We start from the raw sequence: 18,312 nt of genomic DNA, 5'->3' as shown, positions 1-18,312 counted from the left end.
CCTTCCCTAGCCAGAGCCACAGCCCCTCTGGGAATGGGACCCACCTGCCCTAGCACATAACCCGTCACCCATCAGTTCAGCATCTGGAAGAAGTTGGGAGGTGTTAGAGACGGGCCTGGACCTCCAGAAAGGCACATTGTGCTGAGAAGCCACTGTGTGGTCCTGAGGGGCCCCAGTGTGGGCTGCGAGGGGTGACTGCTGGGTGGTGTGGGTGGTGGGCACGGGTGGCTGTGGGCAACTCCTGCGTCTGCCTGGCACGGTGTGCTCCTGGCAGAGCAGCACTGTGGGCGGGTGAGGGCAGGCAGGTCTCTGCCTGTGCTCAAGCAGGTCCCTCCAGCTGGACCAGGCTTCAGCCGCATGTGTATCTGCTAGCAGTCACCCTGGTGCTGGGTGCTCCTCAGCTGGCAGAGCTGCTTGAGGGACAGTCAGGGAGGTTAGGAGCAAGCGGGGAGACAGTGCAGGGCTTGGGGAGCTGCCGGAGCGTGGGGGAGCAGCACAGGTTCCCTGGGGCATTACCTAGGCTGGAGTGGTGCAGGAAGGATGGGCTGCGGGGGCTGTGGTGTCAGCTCCCACTGTGCTGGTGCAAATCTGGATTAACTGCACTAACCATGGTACTGCCTAGGTGTGTGTAAGGCAAATCAACATCCCACTCGGGTCCTTAAGGAGCAGGGCAGAAAAATACCTGGCTGAGCGAGCAAACAAGCTGCCTGCCCCTGGGATGCAGCCCCCAGGCCGGGCTGCCTGACCCCTCAGCACCGACTCCAGCTGCGAGAAATGTCATTTATCCTTTTCCTTTAAACTCTGCTTGTGGCACTGGGTCTTTCCCTTGCCGGGGGAGTGGGAAGGGCTGTGCCCTGGGAAATGCAGCGAGCAGAAGAGAAAGGAGAGAGTTTCTGCCTTATTACCTAAACCAGCAGGAGAAGAAATCACGTCGGGAGAAGAGGAGCGGTGGCGATGCAAAGCTCTCATTAGCGAGCCTTAGGAGCTGGTGATACGACAGCCAACGATCCAGCGCGGGGTCTCCGGACACGGACGTGAAGTACGGCTTTGCTGCAGCTAGAGGGCTTCGCTGCTGCTGCACAGCCCCGCGCCGTGCCTGGTGCGCTGCCGCACACCCCGGCACCGGCTGGGGCTCCGCCGCGCCGCTCCCCACCGTTCCCGCCAGCCCACGGCCGGGCCCGCCGCAGGGCCGCCGGACGCCCACCCGGGCGACAGGCCGCGGCGTCCCCGCCACCGAGCCGCTGCCGGCCCGCGGTCATGCCCGCCGCCGCCGCTCCACTTCTGCCGCCGCCGCTCCAACTTGGCGGGTGAGCCCTTCCTCGACACGCAGGTAAGGACCCGCGCACCGCTCTGGGATGGGGGCATCCCGGGTGGGAAGTGGGCGGGTGATTTTCCTGGAGGGTTCGGACGCTTGTCCCCAGCGTCCCCAGGCTGTTCCCGTGGGGTGGCAGCGGGTCCGCAGGGAAAGCCAACACGGCGCCAAGCTCAGTTGGCCCCAGAGTGGTCAGAAAATGTGTCGGGGGCTGTAAAGATGAAAGGCTGCAACCTGGAGAAACAAGGACAAAATCGCCTGATCAGAGGCTCTGGGGTGGGCAAAATGTAAGGATTTCAGCAAAAGTTTTGGAGGCCACATATGTCAGAGCAACTGCAATGGCACCTTGGACCCAGATAGCCATCGGGGCTCCCTCCCCAAGGAGGCAGCTTAGCCGCTGGCTGAAGTTTAGGGGTTGTTTTCCTTCTGCTGAGAAGCTTCAGCAGCTGGCAGGAGCCACCCCACTGCCGGCCAACCAGGGTGCGCATCCCTAGGATGCACTCAGGCAGGGGAATGGTCCAGGGACCTCAGTAGAGAGGGCTATTGCCAGTGCTGTGAATTGTGCCAAGGAAACCACTCCCCTGAACAGCACCATCTCCCTTTAGCCCTGCGGACACCCTCCCGGCTTGTGTCTGGGGGGAAGAGCCACACATTTAGGAGTTTCGAAGGGAAGCGCTTTCCATCTCTGCCCAGTACCTGTTTATAATTCCTTCTCCGAAGCTGCTGCAGGTTCCACAAAAGCCGTGCTGCTCTCCCCAAACCCACTTTACTGGGCTGCCTGCTTTGCTTCTGAAAAAAAATAAATTCATTTTTCATGAGCTCAGGATCTGCCACCAGTAGAAACCTCTTTCCCAGGAGGAAGGCAGTGCTATGTAAATACCAGGGATAACCAGAGAAGCGGGGTCTGAGCCTGCCTGCAACGCACAAGGAAAAAAAAAAGCCTTGGTCTCTGAGGGATAATAGCTGGTTACTTTGTAGGCTGTCAGGAGAAGGAATTACCCAAGCCAAAATGTAGTGACTGCATTTCTCTGGCAAAAGTTTTTTTGTGTCATGAAAATGGCTGGCAGAGCTAAAGCTTTGGGGAGCTGAATCTGCTTCACTTCGGCTCCCTGAACCACCATCAGAGGCAGGTAATAAACACCATTATTAAAGAATGAGTAATTTGCTGGAGCTCCAGCACAGTGAATTTGTACAGCAGATCCCTGCTTTTGCGTGGTACCCAATCCCTCCCTGCTCTCAGCCCAGCCTGCAGACGTCACCATCGTTTGCGGAGAGGTGACCAAGCGCTCGGCAAAAACTTGCCCATTAAAATCCCCCTCTGCCACCTGCAAGCTCAGCAGAGCAAGCCCCAAAGGGGGGGCTTGCCAGGAATGGCCCTCCGGCACAGGCGTGGGCGCTTCAGGCCCTTGTGATTCAGCTGCCCCCTTCACGGCCCCTCTGTGTGGGATGGGATGTGCTCACAGCTTCCCAGGAGCATCCTTAACCTTGATGGGCGGCCTAAAAGCTCTGCCCTTCCTGCCCCCCACCCCTCCTCGCTGAGTGCCCCTGATACCACCCTGTCTCCATCAGCATTAGACCCCAGATGCCGAAACACTGTGCCCCTTCCCCAAGTCTCTCTTACCCCTTCATCACCCTCCCTCCCATTTAATATCCGTGCTTGGAATTGTTTTCCAGCTCCCTTGCAAGCATAGTCTCTAAATCAGTCAGATTTTTGCTCTTTTCTGCCTATTTTCTAAAGCCCTGTACCCGAGCCTGGGACTGCCAGGCACCACTTGCAGGACACAGCTCTGCTGCTGCTTTTAGGGGGTAATTTCAGGCAAGGTCTTCAGCCAGTATTTCTCTGTCTGTAGAATTAGAGATGGGCAAATGATTGACTTTTCTGGCTGAAAGGCCAAGCCACAGCATTAGAGAGGGAAAAAAAAAAAGTCCATTATAGATTTCCTCCAAATTGTCTTTCTGTTGCTACTTCTCTGTCAAGTGAAAAAGGCAGCAAACCAGCCCGAATGCTTTGCTCAGCCTTGAAGGGAAGAATCCACTGATCCCCAGTATTTTTTGGGTGCATCACTTAAACCAGCTCCCTTTTGGAGTGAAATGCTTCAGGTATCTTTTGAAAACCAGAGTCAGTCCCAGGATTTGTCCCCAACCTCTATGTCTGGTACCTCAACTTGTTGGTGTTAAAAAATGGCCCAGGGCATGTGTGCGCAGGCTCAGAGATGCGATGCCACGTGTGGCAGCCACACTGGTGCTGCTCCCGAGCTGGGCAGAGATTTCTCCACAAATCCACCTGGCTCCCTGGGGCCTCCAAGGTGGCAGGACAGGGGGAGATGGAGGGTTCTGGGGCTTGTCCCCACACAGCAGGGACACGATGGGAGGGAAGCACCGTCAGCGGGATGTCCTGCCTCAGCCTGCGTGGGACCACCGGTGCTGCTCACCCAGAGCAGAGCCACCTCCTGCGACACGCTGCGACTCCAGATGGGTGCAAGCAGCAGCCTGAGCCCTGTCCTGGGAAGGGCTGATCTAAGCCCAGCGGTGATGTGGGCAGGGAAGAGAAACGGGCCAAGCAGAGAGGGAAGGCAAAGACAGAGGCAGCCCAGAGGGCTCCTTGGCAAGGCATGGTTGGGACTTGACGGGGTTATGGAAAAGAAACTGTGACATTGTTTTGTCGCAACTCTTTCCATACCATATGGATGATAATTTAGCATCATCCTCTGCACGCTCCTGGCCCCCTGGGACTGCAGGACAGACAAGAGCCATGGGATGGCTGGGGGCAGCTGCTGCTTTTCCTCTTGCCATATTCCTGAAGACAGAATAAACTTCTCCTATAGCTCCACCAGTGTGAGCTGCCCCTCCTTAAACACAGGGGGCACATCTCCACCCGAGGATTCAATTTCTTTGGCAATAGCAAATATGAAACAGAGGCTCAACATTTGGTTTGGATTGCACCTATTGACCCAGGTAATAATTTAACACCTTGAAGTTTGTCTGAGCCTGCAGACTTTAGCCAGACTGGGAAGAGAGCGATCCGCTTATTTGCTGGACGAGGAGGAGATCGGTTACCGCTGATAAATACAGGCTGTGTTTGGAAACTTAGTGTTTGGAAAAGTAAGCTAGAAAGGTGTCATCTCCACAGCATAAGTTAGTTTTCAAAGAGAGAGCAGATTGTTGGCAAATTAATTAAACATCTGAACTTTAGTGGAGCCCTGTGAATCGCCAGGAGAATCAGGCCACAGTAAGCAAAGTGGAAATAGCCCTGAGCTGAAGGCAGGCAGGCAGTGGATAAAATAAACAGGACAGTGGGGAAAGGAGGGTGCTGGCATGCACTAGCCTTCAGGGTGGTTATGAATCATTTGAGTACAGATATGTTTTAAACAGAGACAAGTGAGCAGTCCTTAACAGCCACTTTACATTGCCAGCTTCGATTGATAGCAGGGGAATTTGCAGAGAGATGCGAGGATGGAGTTAAGTGCTGCAGCTAAGCTGCTCTATCAGACGGCCACAGCTGCGAAGGGGAGGACATCTCTCTGTCCCCCCGACGCCTGCTGCCAACCGTGTGCTACGTCCCCATCCCGGTCTCGGCTGGAGTGGGTCTCTCACCCGGAACAGAGCCAGGTCCTATCTGCCAGATCACTTCTGTGCTGGGTGACAGGCCGTGGCAGGGACATCATCCCCCGGGTGCAGACCCCGGGCATAGCCCTGGGGCAGGCTGGGCTGGAGGGCTGAGGGGCACAGAGCTGGTCCTGGAGGGGAGCACAAGGCACAGGTCTGTTCCAGCACAGGGTATCACTGCTCCCTGAGGCTGATGCTCACTCTGTGCCACAGGACCAGGCAGCTCAAAGTGGTCTGTGGGGAGGGAGCAGTGGGGAGGATGGGATGCAAGTCCTGGGACTGCAGCAGCCATGAAGGGGCAATGACCTGTGGGACTTCACGGGCAGGAGAAAAGCCTTGAAGTGGAGATGATAGGACTGGAGCAAAGGGTGTGGGTGAAATAGGGCGAACTGGGAGAAGAGCATGGAGCCATCTAAAATACCCACCATGTTCAGTTCAATGCTGGGTATAAATAGCAATGGAGAAAACCTGATGTGAAATTGAGGACTGTAACCATTAGCATAGGAAAATCAGACATGAGCAAAATTACAATCCACAAGCACGAGCCTCTGTGCATCTTCCAGCAGCAGCGAGAACATCCTGGTATTAAACACATCTTGGGGAACCTCTGTGAGCTCTCCTGTGGGATGCTTGGTGTCCCTTCAGGCACCCCAGGCAAGGAGCCTGGTCTCTGTGAGGGACAGGGCTGCCTCTGTGCTGGAAGCATCCGTGCTTCCCGGAGCTCAGGGGTCAGTGAGTTTGGCTCCCAGTAGCTCTACAGGCATGGACATTTCTAAGTAGGCTTTCTACATTGAGGGTAGGGTGCCACTGCCCCTCTCTGCAGATGTCAGCCTTAGGGTGTTTCCTTAGGGTGCTCCTGAGCTGAGGAAGTTGAAGCCTGGACCCAGTCTGAGCTCACATTTCTCCAGGCCAGTGATTTGGATGCTGCAGCAGGCAGGGAAATTCACTCTCCCCTGACCCTGAGCTGGCATTTTGTGGCTGAGATGAGCAGTCAGAGCCCGACAGCCTCCCAGGCTGTCCTTGCTGTCTGATGCCTCAAAGGGCTGGAGATGCTGAGCAACAGCCCCAGCAGCCTCCTCATGTGGGAGTCATCGCCCTGACCTCCGCTGCCTCCAAGTAACTCTGCTGGGTCCCAAACAGTAATGTGAAGTAGCCTCCAGTGAGAGCTATCAATCAGTTTTGGTTGGCATCACGTGCCCCTTTAAAGCCCCTCACTGGGGCTAGTTGTTGAGGGCGCTGCAGGGTTGAAGGTTGTTTGGGTGCAAATCCAGCAGGAGCACCCTGAGGCTGAGAGGGTTGCCCCAGCGTGGCTGTTGGCACCTCCAGTACTTGTCCATCCCTGATCCCATGCTGGCCCATTTCCCCGGCATAGCGCAGCTGGTCGCCCCATGGGCACCCTGCTGCCCTCCAGCACCGGGTCAGCCCCCCGTGTTGCCCCCTGTCCTCCCGGATCCCACACACTCAGGTGACCCACACCCAGGACAGCCTGCGGAAACTTCTGACAGCCACCTTATTTACTTGTTTGTGTCTCCAGCTAAAAAAAGGATGCTGAGAGAGTCCAAACCTGCTAATTATACACCTAGCCACCCACACAACCATGTGTTTTATTACCATCACTCTCCATGCTTCCTCCTTCCCCCTTGCCAGCTCGGTGAGCCCTTTCCCGCTCTCCCTTGCGTGAGGGGCACGGAGGGGTGCATCCCAGCCGGACGCATCCCGTGGCCACATCCCTGCCGGTGAGCTCCGACTCCGGGCAGGCACTGGGCTCACACCAGCAAGGCCAACACCAGCCATGGGGTGTTGGGGCGGCGTAACCATGCCCAGCGATTTGGACATACGGGCGCTGTGCCCAGGCTTTGCCCGCAGGCACCGGCCCGGCCCCGCGGTGCTGTGGGATGCTCGGCCGGGAGAGGCGGGCGGGGGCCGGGCGAGGAGCGGCCGCATCCTCCCGCTCCCCGCGGCCCCGGGGCGGTGCGGCGGCGGGAGCGGCAGCCCTGCGCTGCGTGGAGTGCCTGGGACATCTAGCGGCCACCTCTCCAAGTGCCGGGCCCTGCCGGGGGTGGGTACCGGGCTGGGGGTGCCCGGCCGGGGATGGGGAACAGGGTGGCAGCGGGCCACCAGCGCCCTGCCAGGCTCGCAGCCCCTGGTGCCACAGCGGCAGGGCGCAGCCTGTTTGCAGGCACTCCGGGTTTGAGGTTGAGTGTTACGAGCCTGTCTTTCCAGCGTTTGGAGGCGATGGAGCTCACACTGCTCCCCTGCTGATGCTCCTGGGCAGCGTGTCCGGCTTGCTGGCACCGGGGCTGGGGATGGGGCGGTGGGGGAGCCCACAGCCCTGCAGAGCCCCTGGCACAGCTCCTCCAGAAGCAGCCTGGCTCTTCCCTGCCAGCCCTGGGGATGGATTTGCTATTTCTTACCATTAGGAGCAACGCCTTAGCTCTGAGCACAGCTGGGTTGAAACACTGCTGCAGAGAAACATTTTTATCAGGGAGAATAAAGACTCGATTTCCACCTGGAAATTGCCCAATTTGACTTGCGAACCTTGAAAAGCAGCCCATCGCATCCCAATTCTCAGAGCAATTTAGTCTCCGTTGGAGCCAGGAGCCCATTGCCGAGGCACTGGCTCTCTACCTGTTAGGAGATCAGAACAAGCGCTTTATTCACTCCTTTCCAGTTCTATCAAACCAGCTGCATCAAAGTTGTGAATTAGATGTTCTACATCATGAACACCTCAGCTATCCTCCCTCTAATCCATGTCCACAGGCTCTGTGTCACCTTCTTCCTTCCCTTCTGGTCCTCACCAGCTCTTTCCCCTCCAGCAGCTCCACAGTCCCTTTCTTCTCCATCCTGGTAGCCAGGGCCCAGCTCTCTGCCTGGCTCAGAGGTCACTTTGCACCGTGCATCTTGCCCACCATTTCCCTTCCCACTGCTGGCCGTATCCATGCTCCTTTGCTTCTCTGGTTACCACCTCTGCCAGCCCCTTTGGGGCTGTCATGCCCCACCACCCTCCCCTCCTGCCCCATGCTAAGAGCTGCCTCCCCCAGACCACCCTCCCTGCCCCTTCCACCCCCTGGCCACCTCCTCACCTGATGCTCCTGCCACAGCAACCTTTCCCAGGACCAGTGAAGGCTTTGTTACACCCCAGGGATGAACAGCCCCCCACTCTGCACACTGGTGCTACGCCTGAGGCAGGAGCAGTGGTGTGGAGACCCGCAGGAGGGCTTGTGTGTTGGCTGGAGCACCATCGCTTTCCGTAGCCATGCCTGTGGGTCTAATGAAAGCACTTCCTTCTCCTCTGGAGCTGTGCTTCACCCTGCGGGGCTCAAGGCTGGGACATGGCAGGTATCCACACTGCTGTGCGGGCCCTAGGGCTGAGAGAGGGCTTGGTCCGCCCCTGCCAGACACATTGTCTGTAAGCTTTCGCAGCCCTTCCTTCATCCCCATATTGTCTTTCCAAAATGCCAACTTCCCTCCCTGCGATGCTCTGCCTTTGCTTCCCAGCAGCCTTTGTGAGCTGGTTTTCTCTTGGGCAGAATCACAAGCTTGGATGCCCAGAGGCAGAGGTACTGTGCCCTGGCAGGACTTGGGCCTCTGCCTAGAAACTTCCTGAGAGCTTCCAGGAGGGCCTGGGCTCTGGGAAGGGTACTAGCCACATCTCCTGTGCTTTCCTGCTCCATCAGGAGCAGTCCCACCTCTGTCCCAAGACTATGGCAGCTGTACCTGGCTATGATGTTGCTTCCCATCAGCCAGGTCAGTAACAGGCATTCACACTGTCCCCTGCCCTCAGACCAGCCAGGGCACAGCAGCACAGCAGGGCACCGCTCCCTGAGGGCACTGGCCTCCCCAGGTGCTGTCCTCAAGGAGAAAGCCTTTGGACAGGATGGGCTAACCTTCTCTCTCAGGAGTCTGGGGACATGCAACACAGTCACAACCTGCTAATGAGCCTGGGAAGCAAGGCAGAGTGTTTGCTTGACAGGGCAATTAAATGATGATTGATTCCTGGAATAGCTACTTAATTCATCATTAACTGGGCTTATCAGAGCCAGTATCTGTGCTGAGGGTCCCTCTGAGGGCTGTGCTGCTGACAGCAGGGTGGCCGGTGACCTGAGCACTTCTCATGTGGGGGGGAAAAACACTCAGGATGGTCCTGAGGGGACCTGGACTGCCCCAGGGGACATGGCATGGAGGCAAGATCCATAAAGCACAAAGCCAGATTTGCTATCTCTTTATTTTTGTGCCTTAATTTGGGTCCTTTTATCCAGTACTCGCCTTGAGAAGCCGAGAGTACACAACGCAGTTGTGCATTTCCCACTCCGCTGGGGAACACCGCAACCAGCCTGGGGAGCATGGGGGGCCTGGGGAGCGTGGGGGGCCCTGCCCTGCCAGGTGGTTACGGGAGCAGCTGTGCGGGGGGGAGGCAGTTCCTTAGGGAGCCAGCAGTCGTTAGCCTCGGTGTTAGGGCTACAGCAATAGTCCGGCTCAGCCAGGGCGCTAGAGTCTGCCTCCTCCCAGGTGTGCCCTCCCCAGGCCCACGCTGTGCATGTACACTTGTATGCGTGCGTCCTCCCTGTGCACCTAACAGCATCTCACCGCCATTACCTGCTGCCAGCATTGCCCAGGCTAGGCCCATGGGGCTGATGGTTATGCACGCCATCCAGTCGCGCTGGTAATGAGGATGGAGAATGACCACTCTTTGCCAATTTTGTCTTTTACAGCATCCTTGCTTTCATCTGCTGGCTTCATTCCTCTTCCCCCCAAGCCTGCTTATTACCAAGCTTACTTTATTACCAGGCTTACTTTATTATCAGGCTTTCTTTATTAAGCTCCTGCGTGGCTAAATTCACAGTAGGATCCAGATAATCCGAATGGGGCTTGGGGACAACAGCAGGGTTGGTTTGGCTCTGTTCCTCCTTGCACGTGTGCACACGAGGCTGGTCCTCGCCCTCCTTGCCAGTCCCATCCTATTATCATCTCTGGCAGTTTGGTGACCCCTGTCTCCACCTGCAAACCCAGACCATTCGGCACACACAAGCGTGCGTGCTTGCACACACAGGCGCGATCTCTGTGCAATGCAGTGATCTTGGTGACTAAGGAGTGGGAAGCATCTCTAACCCCTCCAGCGCTGGGACTGTTCACATCAGCTATCAGAGAGGGAGGTTTCAGCCTGGCTGCTTTCCAGCAGGGCTGAGCATGCTGCCGTAGGCATGCTGCGATGCTGGCTCCCGGCATCGCCTCCCCACTGACAATAAATGCCAGGACTGGGTACTAAGGCTGCACTTGGTGGTCCCTCCGCATATTTATGAGCGCAGCAATATCTCTTTCTGCACTTTTCCCCGTGTCCCTGCAGCCCCGTTACCGCCCCATCCTGCTCCCAGGGACAGCATTGTCCCCAGCTCCCGCGAGTGGAAGGCAACAAGGAAAAGAGACTTTAGTACAGGTAAATCTTTTATAATCTCAGAGTGTGCAAGAGCCACAGACATTAGCACGGACTGAAATCTTCCACCTGTAGCCCTGCCCTGAAAGCAGACTCTGCCCTGGGCCCGTGGGCTTGTGCGCCCATGGTTTGTGCAGTGCAGCAGCCTTTGAGGTCCTGGCCCTGCCCTAGAGCTGGCTCCAGGGCAGTTTGAAGCTCCGGGCTGTCCCTGCTCTCCCGGGGGAAGCCTTTAGCCCTGCCCAGCCCACATTCAGGGAAACTTTCCCATGCTTCAGCAGTATTTTCCTGATGGCTTTTTTGCTACCCATGCTGTTACTCTTCTGACATGCATTCACCCTGGGATATTTGCTTCCTGCAAGACCTCCCTGCCTCTTCCCCCCAGCCCAGGTCAGCCAGCCATCTCCCATCAGCCGGCCCCTTCAGCATCCTTTGGGATGCCCAAAGTCAGCAGAGTCTGTGTCCAGCAGCAGTCCAGCTGCATAGACGCACACTTCCCACCCTCGTCTGTGATACCAATTGCCTTTTAGGTTTCCAATTCCTCTCAGCTCCTTTCTCTTCTTTCCCCCTCCATGCTCCAAGTGTTTCCCAGTGCTCACTGCTGTGAACATATGGCTTTAAGGCCGCAAAGCTCTCCCCCTCCTCTAACCTGCTGCCGAAGACCTGAAGTGAGCAGAGCGACAACCTCCACACCGGCAGCACCTGCTGCCCGGTGGCCGGCAGCCTGCCCGCAGCCTGTCTGCTGGCGTTTCTCAGTGCTTTTGGAGCTGGTTCCCTCCAGTAGCTCCCAGCAAGATCCCACCCCTCCCTACCCCAGCTTGATGCCAGGAACATTTCTTAAAATGAGGCGTGGATGCTCTACCAAAACTGTCAACTTTCTCTTGCTAGAGCTGGGCTTCTGCTCCTGCTTGGGCTGCTGCTCTCAAATCACGCTCAGGGACTGGTCTCTCCTTACTGTTTTGTTAAAAAGCAAGATATTTTATTGGAAATCTAATTTGAGTGTTGAGGTGAGCAAAGAAGAGGTTCGTGCTTTCCTTGCCTGAAAACCAGGATGAAGCTTTGTGTTTCTCTGGGTGCGGGAAATAAAACCGTCTGTGCTACAAATAAGCATCTCCCTTAAATATTTTGAAAATACTTAATGGCCATCTGCCATATGAACCATTACAGGCTTTATTAGTAAGGTGGGAGACTGCAGAGAGCAGAAAATGGTTTTGGGGAGGGAGAAGTGGAGGGCATTCACCAAAATGTGCAGAATTTTAGCAGTGCAGGAGTGTTTTTGAACAGCTCCATTTTCCTGAGCAGCTTTGCAAAATGTGATGATTGCTGCCAGAACAAAGCCCATCGACAGGGCCATTTAAAACTGGGTACAGCACTCAAACCTGTGCAGTATGGCAGAGTTTGGCCAAGAGGACGGGACAACTTGGGCTTTTCACTCTCTGGAGTCTTCAACTCCAACTTCTTTATTTAGATTTTCATCCTGAGGACGGATTTAAAACCAAGGTGATGTGCCTTCTATCAGAAAGCCTAGTGCACCTCCGGGAACCCTATAGCAGGTGGAAGTGTGTCTCTGCTACACAGCATCCTGTGGAGGAGGCAGTGATGGAGGTCTCTAAGGAGGACAGGAACATTTGGGGTTGCAAGGCAGTAAGGTGGCACGGTCGAGGAGCTGGGAATGTGCTAGAGAGTGGCTGTAAAACACGGGGCTTGGGTTCTGAAGAGCGCAAAGTAATTGTTTCTCTCTCCTGGGGAACGTTGATATTTCACTACACATTTTCTTTGTGCCAAGGTGGGTTGGGAAGCCAAAATAGCAAACGCTCCTCCAAAGAAAAGGGGTTGAAATATTTCATCTCGGAAATATTCATGAAAAAAAAAAAAGCAGCACAAGGTTTCAGCACTCTGAAATGGAGGAAAGGAGAGGGTGGTGAATTTTTCTGAGGAAGAAACCTGTATTGACATTTGTAGCTGAGCATCCCGTTTGGATATGGCATTTTCTGAAGCTGGTGGCCTGGAGCCAGGGCTGCACGACTGCCAGCTGTACCCAGCGGTGGAGCTGGTTTAAACAGGGGTCTGATGTGATGAGTCATTTACTTAAATTGCCCCATGGGGTCTCCCCTTTAACCTCCACATCCCTCCATTCCTCCACACAGCTGGCTGAGCATCCAACACTCCCTGCCCCAGCCTTAACACCACCTCCATGTCCTCACAGCAGCCTCCTGGCTTCCCTCCATGGCTAGCTACTCTCACCCCAGCCCTGGCTCAGCCTTGGAAGAGCCCTAGAAAACCTCCCTGGTACATGAAAGCCATTAGGTGCATGTGTAATGCCTGGAAGGCTGTAATTCACCCTGTGAGCCTCTGCTCTGGGATGTCAGGGAGGCCCCTCAAGTGGCTGTCAGCATCTTATCTACTTCTGTGCTGTCTGTTATGCTTTGTCACATCACACATTATGAACCAGCAGAAAAGATGCAGTAGGTCCTTTCCTGTCAGGCTGCACGTGGCCATCTCAAGATGCATTATAGATACAGCAAATCCTCATCTTAATCCAGCTTGAATCAGATCCTCTTGTTGCATCCTTATCTTACTACCAGATGGGGAGAGATGAAGAGATGCTCAGTTTGCCGAGATAGCATTCAAGCTGCGGAGAGGCGGGGAGGGCTCTTGTTTTCTCCAGCATTGCCAAATCTTTCTGTTCCCACTAGCCTCGTCTTGACATCAACTCCACATGGGCGAGAGGCTTTTCTGCTCCCTTGCCTTGCTGAAATAACAGCCTCCTCCCTCCCACTCTCTCTGCTTCTGCAGGATCGCTTCCCCCCCCACACCGCCAGCAGCATGGAGAGCGTGCGTGAGCTCCAAAACCCGCTCTTGGCCAAGGCCAACGGGCACCTTCGCAGCAGCTATTCTTACCACCAGCATCACAGCCAGGACTACCCCAGTCATCGCTGCCAAGGGAAACTGTATTCCTACATCTTCCAAAACACTGGTGGTGCCAGGACTCACCAGCTGCTGGATGCCAGTTCCCTGCAGCTGGCCGTTGAAGCCTTGTACGGCCCCAATTTCATCCTCGTGAAGGATGAGACCTCTCTCAAGGCCAAGGACAGCAAGACAGAAAGCTGCGAGACCACTTTTACGGAAAGCAAAGAGGCTCCATCCGAAGGTCCTGATGGGCACGAGGCACAAGGGTCTTGTCTGGTAGAGAGTGACATCCGCATCCAAACTGTGTCCTACGAGGTGGAGGAAGAGGAGCTCCAGGAGTACGAGGTGAGCTTTGCCAGGTGGGATGGCACCAGACTCCTCCTCTGGTAACTCTGGCCATTCAGCCCAAATTCTTGGTCATTTATTCTCCCTTCTTTCCCCAGAACTTCCCTCCCAGACCCTACCATCTCCTGCCTCATGAGTCTCTCCCTGTGCACCCAATATTTCTGCTTCTTCTTTATAATTTCTGCTCCCTTTTCCTCACCGCAGACCTCAGAAGGAGGTCAGCTTCCCTGAGGGCAGCCTGGCTGCAGGCCTGCTGGGAGCGCAGGGGAGGTGGGGCCGTCTCTGCAGGACCCTTGGGATATGGGGACCCTTTGACAAGGGCAGCCTGCCACTGCCGTGGCACTCAAGTTAACAGGAAATAGCAACCCTTGCGTAACATCAAAATTCACATGCCTGGTGGCAGCAGCTAAGAGAAAGCTTTATATATAAAGACGAGATGAATAATCTTGCAAAGGAAGAACGAGAGCTGACAAAGCAGCCTCATGATGCACTCTACGCCCCACCACAGCTCGAGCAGCAGTACAGAGGCTGGGAACATCATCCAGGACCTTGAGAGGTGGGGAGCGGGTCCCCAGAGCCCGCTGGAGCTGATGTCTGATGACCCAGCACAGCTCTGCTGCTTTCGGTGCCGGTGGTGTGGCCTTTTCAGATGGCAGCAGGGGCGTCCCCACCTCTGCGTGCCTCCCCCACCGAGATACATCACTTCCAGGCTGGTCTGCGGCTGGCCGAGCGGTGCCCAAAGGCAGGAGGGCTGCCTGCAGCCACTCTGAGCAATGCGCTCACTAAGGGGACAGGACACATCACCCCTGTGATGGAGGCTCCAATTCAACCACTTTCCCTCACTTGCTAAATTAGTTTAGCAGGATATCGATCTCCGAGTCCCTAATGGGGATAAGGCACTTTGTTTAAGTTTGTTTAAGCTGACAAACAGCCAGTTCTGCCAAAGCTCAAGATATTTCAGTTTAAGACTATCTATCTCCCAGGGAAATCCCAGACCCCCAGCAAGTGAGCTCAGCATTTGCTCTGGCAGGCAGCCGAGAATCCACTCTGCTCCTGAATTTGCTGAGCTACATTTTTTTCTCGTCAAAATGGGCTGAGGACACTAAAATATTTTTGAAACTCACTCCTTGAATTTGCACGTGGGAAACGTGTGAGAATATGTGATGGGGCCAGGAGAGAGCAGGAGCTGGGAGGAGAGGGACTGAGACGCAGCCTGCAGGGCGGCACGGGGAGGTGGGCATGTGCTGAATCCATCTGCTTTTACAGAGCGACTCCTCCAGCGACAGCGAAAGTGAGGATCATTTCCTGATGCTTCCTCCCCGGGACCACCTGGGCTTGGCCCTTTTCTCCATGCTGTGCTGCTTCTGGCCGCTGGGGATTGCTGCCTTCTACTTCTCCCAAGGGGTAAGAGATCCCTTTGCTTTGCTTGCATGCACTGAGCACTGGAGCAAGGGCCCTGCAAGCCACAGCAGCCCTCAGAGGGGACCGGGCACTATTCTGCCTCTAAGTCTCATCTCTGTGCCATTCCCAGATCCCTGAGGGCTGAGGGAAAGGGTGCTCCTGGCTCCTGGATGTCTCCACCACTGCTGTGGGATTGCAAGCCCTCCAGTTCTTGTGTGGGTTACTGGAAGTCAGGCTTTTCCTTTGGGTCTTTCAGGTGTTATTTAGCCCCTTGCCCAGGTTCTCACCCTCCAGCTGGGCTCTGGAAAATGGCATTTTCCCACCTGCCCTCCCATTCTCCAGTAGTGCAGAGGTCCTACACCATGACCCAGTCTGAGGCAGCTCATGCCCCAGAGACTGGATACAAAGGGGAGCCTGGTCTCCATGTCACAGTACAGCTCCTCCATAGCACTTGTTTCTGACGCACGTTGGCTGAGCTGTATGAGCCAACACCAGGCTGGCAGAGGCTGCAGAGAGTGGTGGCCCTCTCTCAGAGGAGCTGCTGTCTTCTTGAGAGCTTAGCCCAGAGCTTGGGCTCACTTACATTACTGTTGACCCAGAATAATTCACGCAGAGCCAGAGGATTTACTCTACGTTTGCACAGATGCTGCTGTACCAAGAATAGACGGGGGGGAGGCATTAAGAAGTTAAATCAAGAGGATAGAAACAGAAATGGAAAAGTATATAACATGACTACCTGGCACAGAGGCGGTGGGAGGCAGGGGAAGCTTTAACTGATTAGGACCTCGAGGAGTGGCTGATTTCACATTTTTCCACATGGTGCAGGGTAGCACGGTGCACTCTCCACGTGATGATGTTCTTGGTGCAATTTATATTTAGCTCCATTTGCTGTAACTACCGCTTTCCTTCACTTGCTGAGGCAAGAACCATCTCTTTATTCGGTGTCTGTGCACAGTGGGTGCCCTGATCTCCACATGGCAACTCAAACACAAATAGTAGGTAACACTAAGAGTAGCTCTGAGCTACTAAGGTGGAAGTTGCCAGCCCAGAGAGCCAACACCCGTATTTGCCTCCATCACTGGCTCCATCAGCCCTTCTATGGCAAATAGGCTTCAACAGAAAACCCCATGCAGGCAAAATCGAGTGGCAGCACAGCCAGACCAACGGGCCATGCTGTCTGGAGCCAGCTCCCTGCGACTTGGCAGTACCCAGTATATACATGTATAGGGTATATCTGTATCTAGTTGGTACCACACAGCCATCACCCTGTGCACTGACTGTTTGTCTGGGCTTACGAGGGTCCGGGCTCACAGCTCTGGCTGAGCTCCCAGATGGCTGGGGCTGGCAGACAAACAGCAAAGGCCCCCACTTCCCTTGGAGGCAAAATCCGCAGGGAAATGTGTGCAGGTGACACCGCTTAGTGGAGCCCTCCTGGACCAACAGACGCCTTGCTGTCCATTCCCAGCCTTCGTGGGACGCAGTGGCCGGGAAAGGGGGGCTGACTCAGTAGTGAAACTACTGCACGCAGGCTGAAAGGCCAGGTTGGTATGGCTGTGAGCAACGAGCGTTTCTTCTCCTTCCAGACCAGCAAGGCTGTCTCCAAAGGAGATTTCCATCTGGCCAGTTCAGCTTCCCGCCGAGCTCTCTTCCTCGCTGCGCTCTCCATAACCATCGGCACAGGAGTGTACGTCGGGGTGGTGGTAGCGCTGATCGCTTATCTCTCCAAAGGGGGCCACGTATAGCTGCCACCCACATGTCAGCACCATCCCCGGCCGCTGGCCCTCCTGGGATCGAGCTTTCCTGTGGAGCACAGGGCGCCAGTGCCTGCAAGGGCTGCTTGCACAGCAGGACCCCGGCGTGGATGCCCTGCGCAGGCTCTTTCCCCTTTCAGACAAACAGTAGACCCCTGTTATCCCCGAGGCTGTGGGATGCCACCATTTGACATCAGGGAACTGGGCACCGGCCTGGCTGCTGGGACCAGGAGGAGCATGTTTGCCTGGTGGAAGATGTGTGGGAGAGACGCTGCGTGCTGCTGGGCTGGTGCCATCACGCCTGCTCCAAGGCTGTGGCTTCCCTTCCCAGTCCCACAGCCGGGAGATCCACCGCTGGTGCCCAGGCTTGGCCCATGAAGGGGGCACACAGGGAGGAGAGGGGATATGGTGCCAGGGAATGACCCTGGGAGGCCGGGGTCCTGGTGGGGTCTCCAGACTCCTGTGATGGGGACAACATTCTTATTCAGTGCAGCTGCAGCGAAGCAGGAGGACACCTCATGGACGTGACCGAAGGGCATGCTCTCCACATCCCCCTGCAGACAGACCCCTGATCCACGGGAGAACATCCCAGTCGCTGGCCCGTCCCAGACCAGAAACAAGGAGGAAGGCAGGCTGGTGGTTGCACACCATCACTCCCATCGTTGGAGCAAGCTGGCAAAGACAGCAAGGTTTTCTCCATGTTAATAATGACTGTCATGATAATTGCAAGTAGGAGCCTCCGTATGGTTGGCATCCGACAGTGCTGGGCCCTGAAAAGACTTGTAATGGCAACTTCTACCCAAGAGGCGACCTGGGAGGGGTGGGGACCTGATGGACTCCGCTCTCGGCACTAGGTCAGGGCCCTGCAGACAAAGAGGGATGGAAAGAAAAGGCTGACATGACAAGCAGAGCCTGGGGTGGGAGTGATGTTTGAGAGGGGATAAGATCCAGAGAGGGGTAAGACTTGGAGGGACCCCAAGACACAGGGGATGACCCCAACACACTTCTTCCCATGCCTTGGAGAGGGGAATCTCCATCCATCCAAAAACCTCTGCTGACAAGGAAATCCCACACATCCCCGCTTACATCTTACTTTTGCTAATTTGTATATTGTCAGCAACACGTCAAGTGCTTCAGAGGTGGGTGTGATGGCAATGACTGCCCCAAAGGGTCGGCGTTAAAAGGCCCTGCCTCACCCCCCTCCCTAGCATCCGCCTTGACCCTCCCTCGCAGTGGCCATGGCTCCCCTGCCGCCTCCTTCCCCCGTGTGCAGGGGGCTACAGGCAGACTCTGGGCACCCATCACCCCTTTCCTGGGGTTTCTGGGCAGGCTGTAGCCGGCTCTGCAAGAGGCGCAGCACGTTCCTCCAGCTGGGTGCCATTCAAATGTACATTTCATCCTAAAGAAGCATGTTAATGTCTGCGATTGCTGTTGTATTTGAGCAGTAAAAGAGAGAAGCACATCAGAGACCTGTTCAGAAGCTGGTCTGAAAGTTCCCATTACGTTTTATAATATGGAAGAGCTAATAAAAAAAGGAGGAAAAAAGACTCTGTTTATAA

At 55.5% G+C, this 18,312-nt stretch overlaps 1 protein-coding gene across 1 annotated transcript; it reads left to right on the top strand.

Moving 5' to 3' along the window:
* The first annotated feature begins 908 nt into the window (after positions 1 to 908).
* Positions 909 to 18,312, top strand: SYNDIG1L (synapse differentiation inducing 1 like). The gene is made up of 4 exons (XM_054826865.1): positions 909 to 1,330; positions 13,143 to 13,601; positions 14,868 to 15,005; positions 16,586 to 18,312. Exons 2-4 carry the CDS (start codon positions 13,173 to 13,175, stop codon positions 16,742 to 16,744), a joined length of 726 nt encoding a protein of 241 aa, XP_054682840.1. The 5' UTR covers positions 909 to 1,330; positions 13,143 to 13,172; the 3' UTR covers positions 16,745 to 18,312.

This window comes from Grus americana, chromosome 5 (assembly GCF_028858705.1).
Source record: "Grus americana isolate bGruAme1 chromosome 5, bGruAme1.mat, whole genome shotgun sequence".
NCBI classification, from domain to species: domain Eukaryota; kingdom Metazoa; phylum Chordata; class Aves; order Gruiformes; family Gruidae; genus Grus; species Grus americana.
Note: the sequence above shows the minus strand (reverse complement) of the source record. Positions and strands in the feature narration are given on the sequence as shown.

Excerpts from the sequence above, each read along its gene's own strand:
- SYNDIG1L (XM_054826865.1), top strand. The coding sequence starts at position 13,173 with ATGGAGAGCGTGCGTGAGCTCCAAAACCCGCTCTTGGCCAAGGCCAAC. Across the intron at positions 13,602-14,867 it reads AGGAGCTCCAGGAGTACGAG|AGCGACTCCTCCAGCGACAG; the intron begins GTGAGCTTTGCC and ends CTGCTTTTACAG. Across the intron at positions 15,006-16,585 it reads CCTTCTACTTCTCCCAAGGG|ACCAGCAAGGCTGTCTCCAA; the intron begins GTAAGAGATCCC and ends TTCTCCTTCCAG.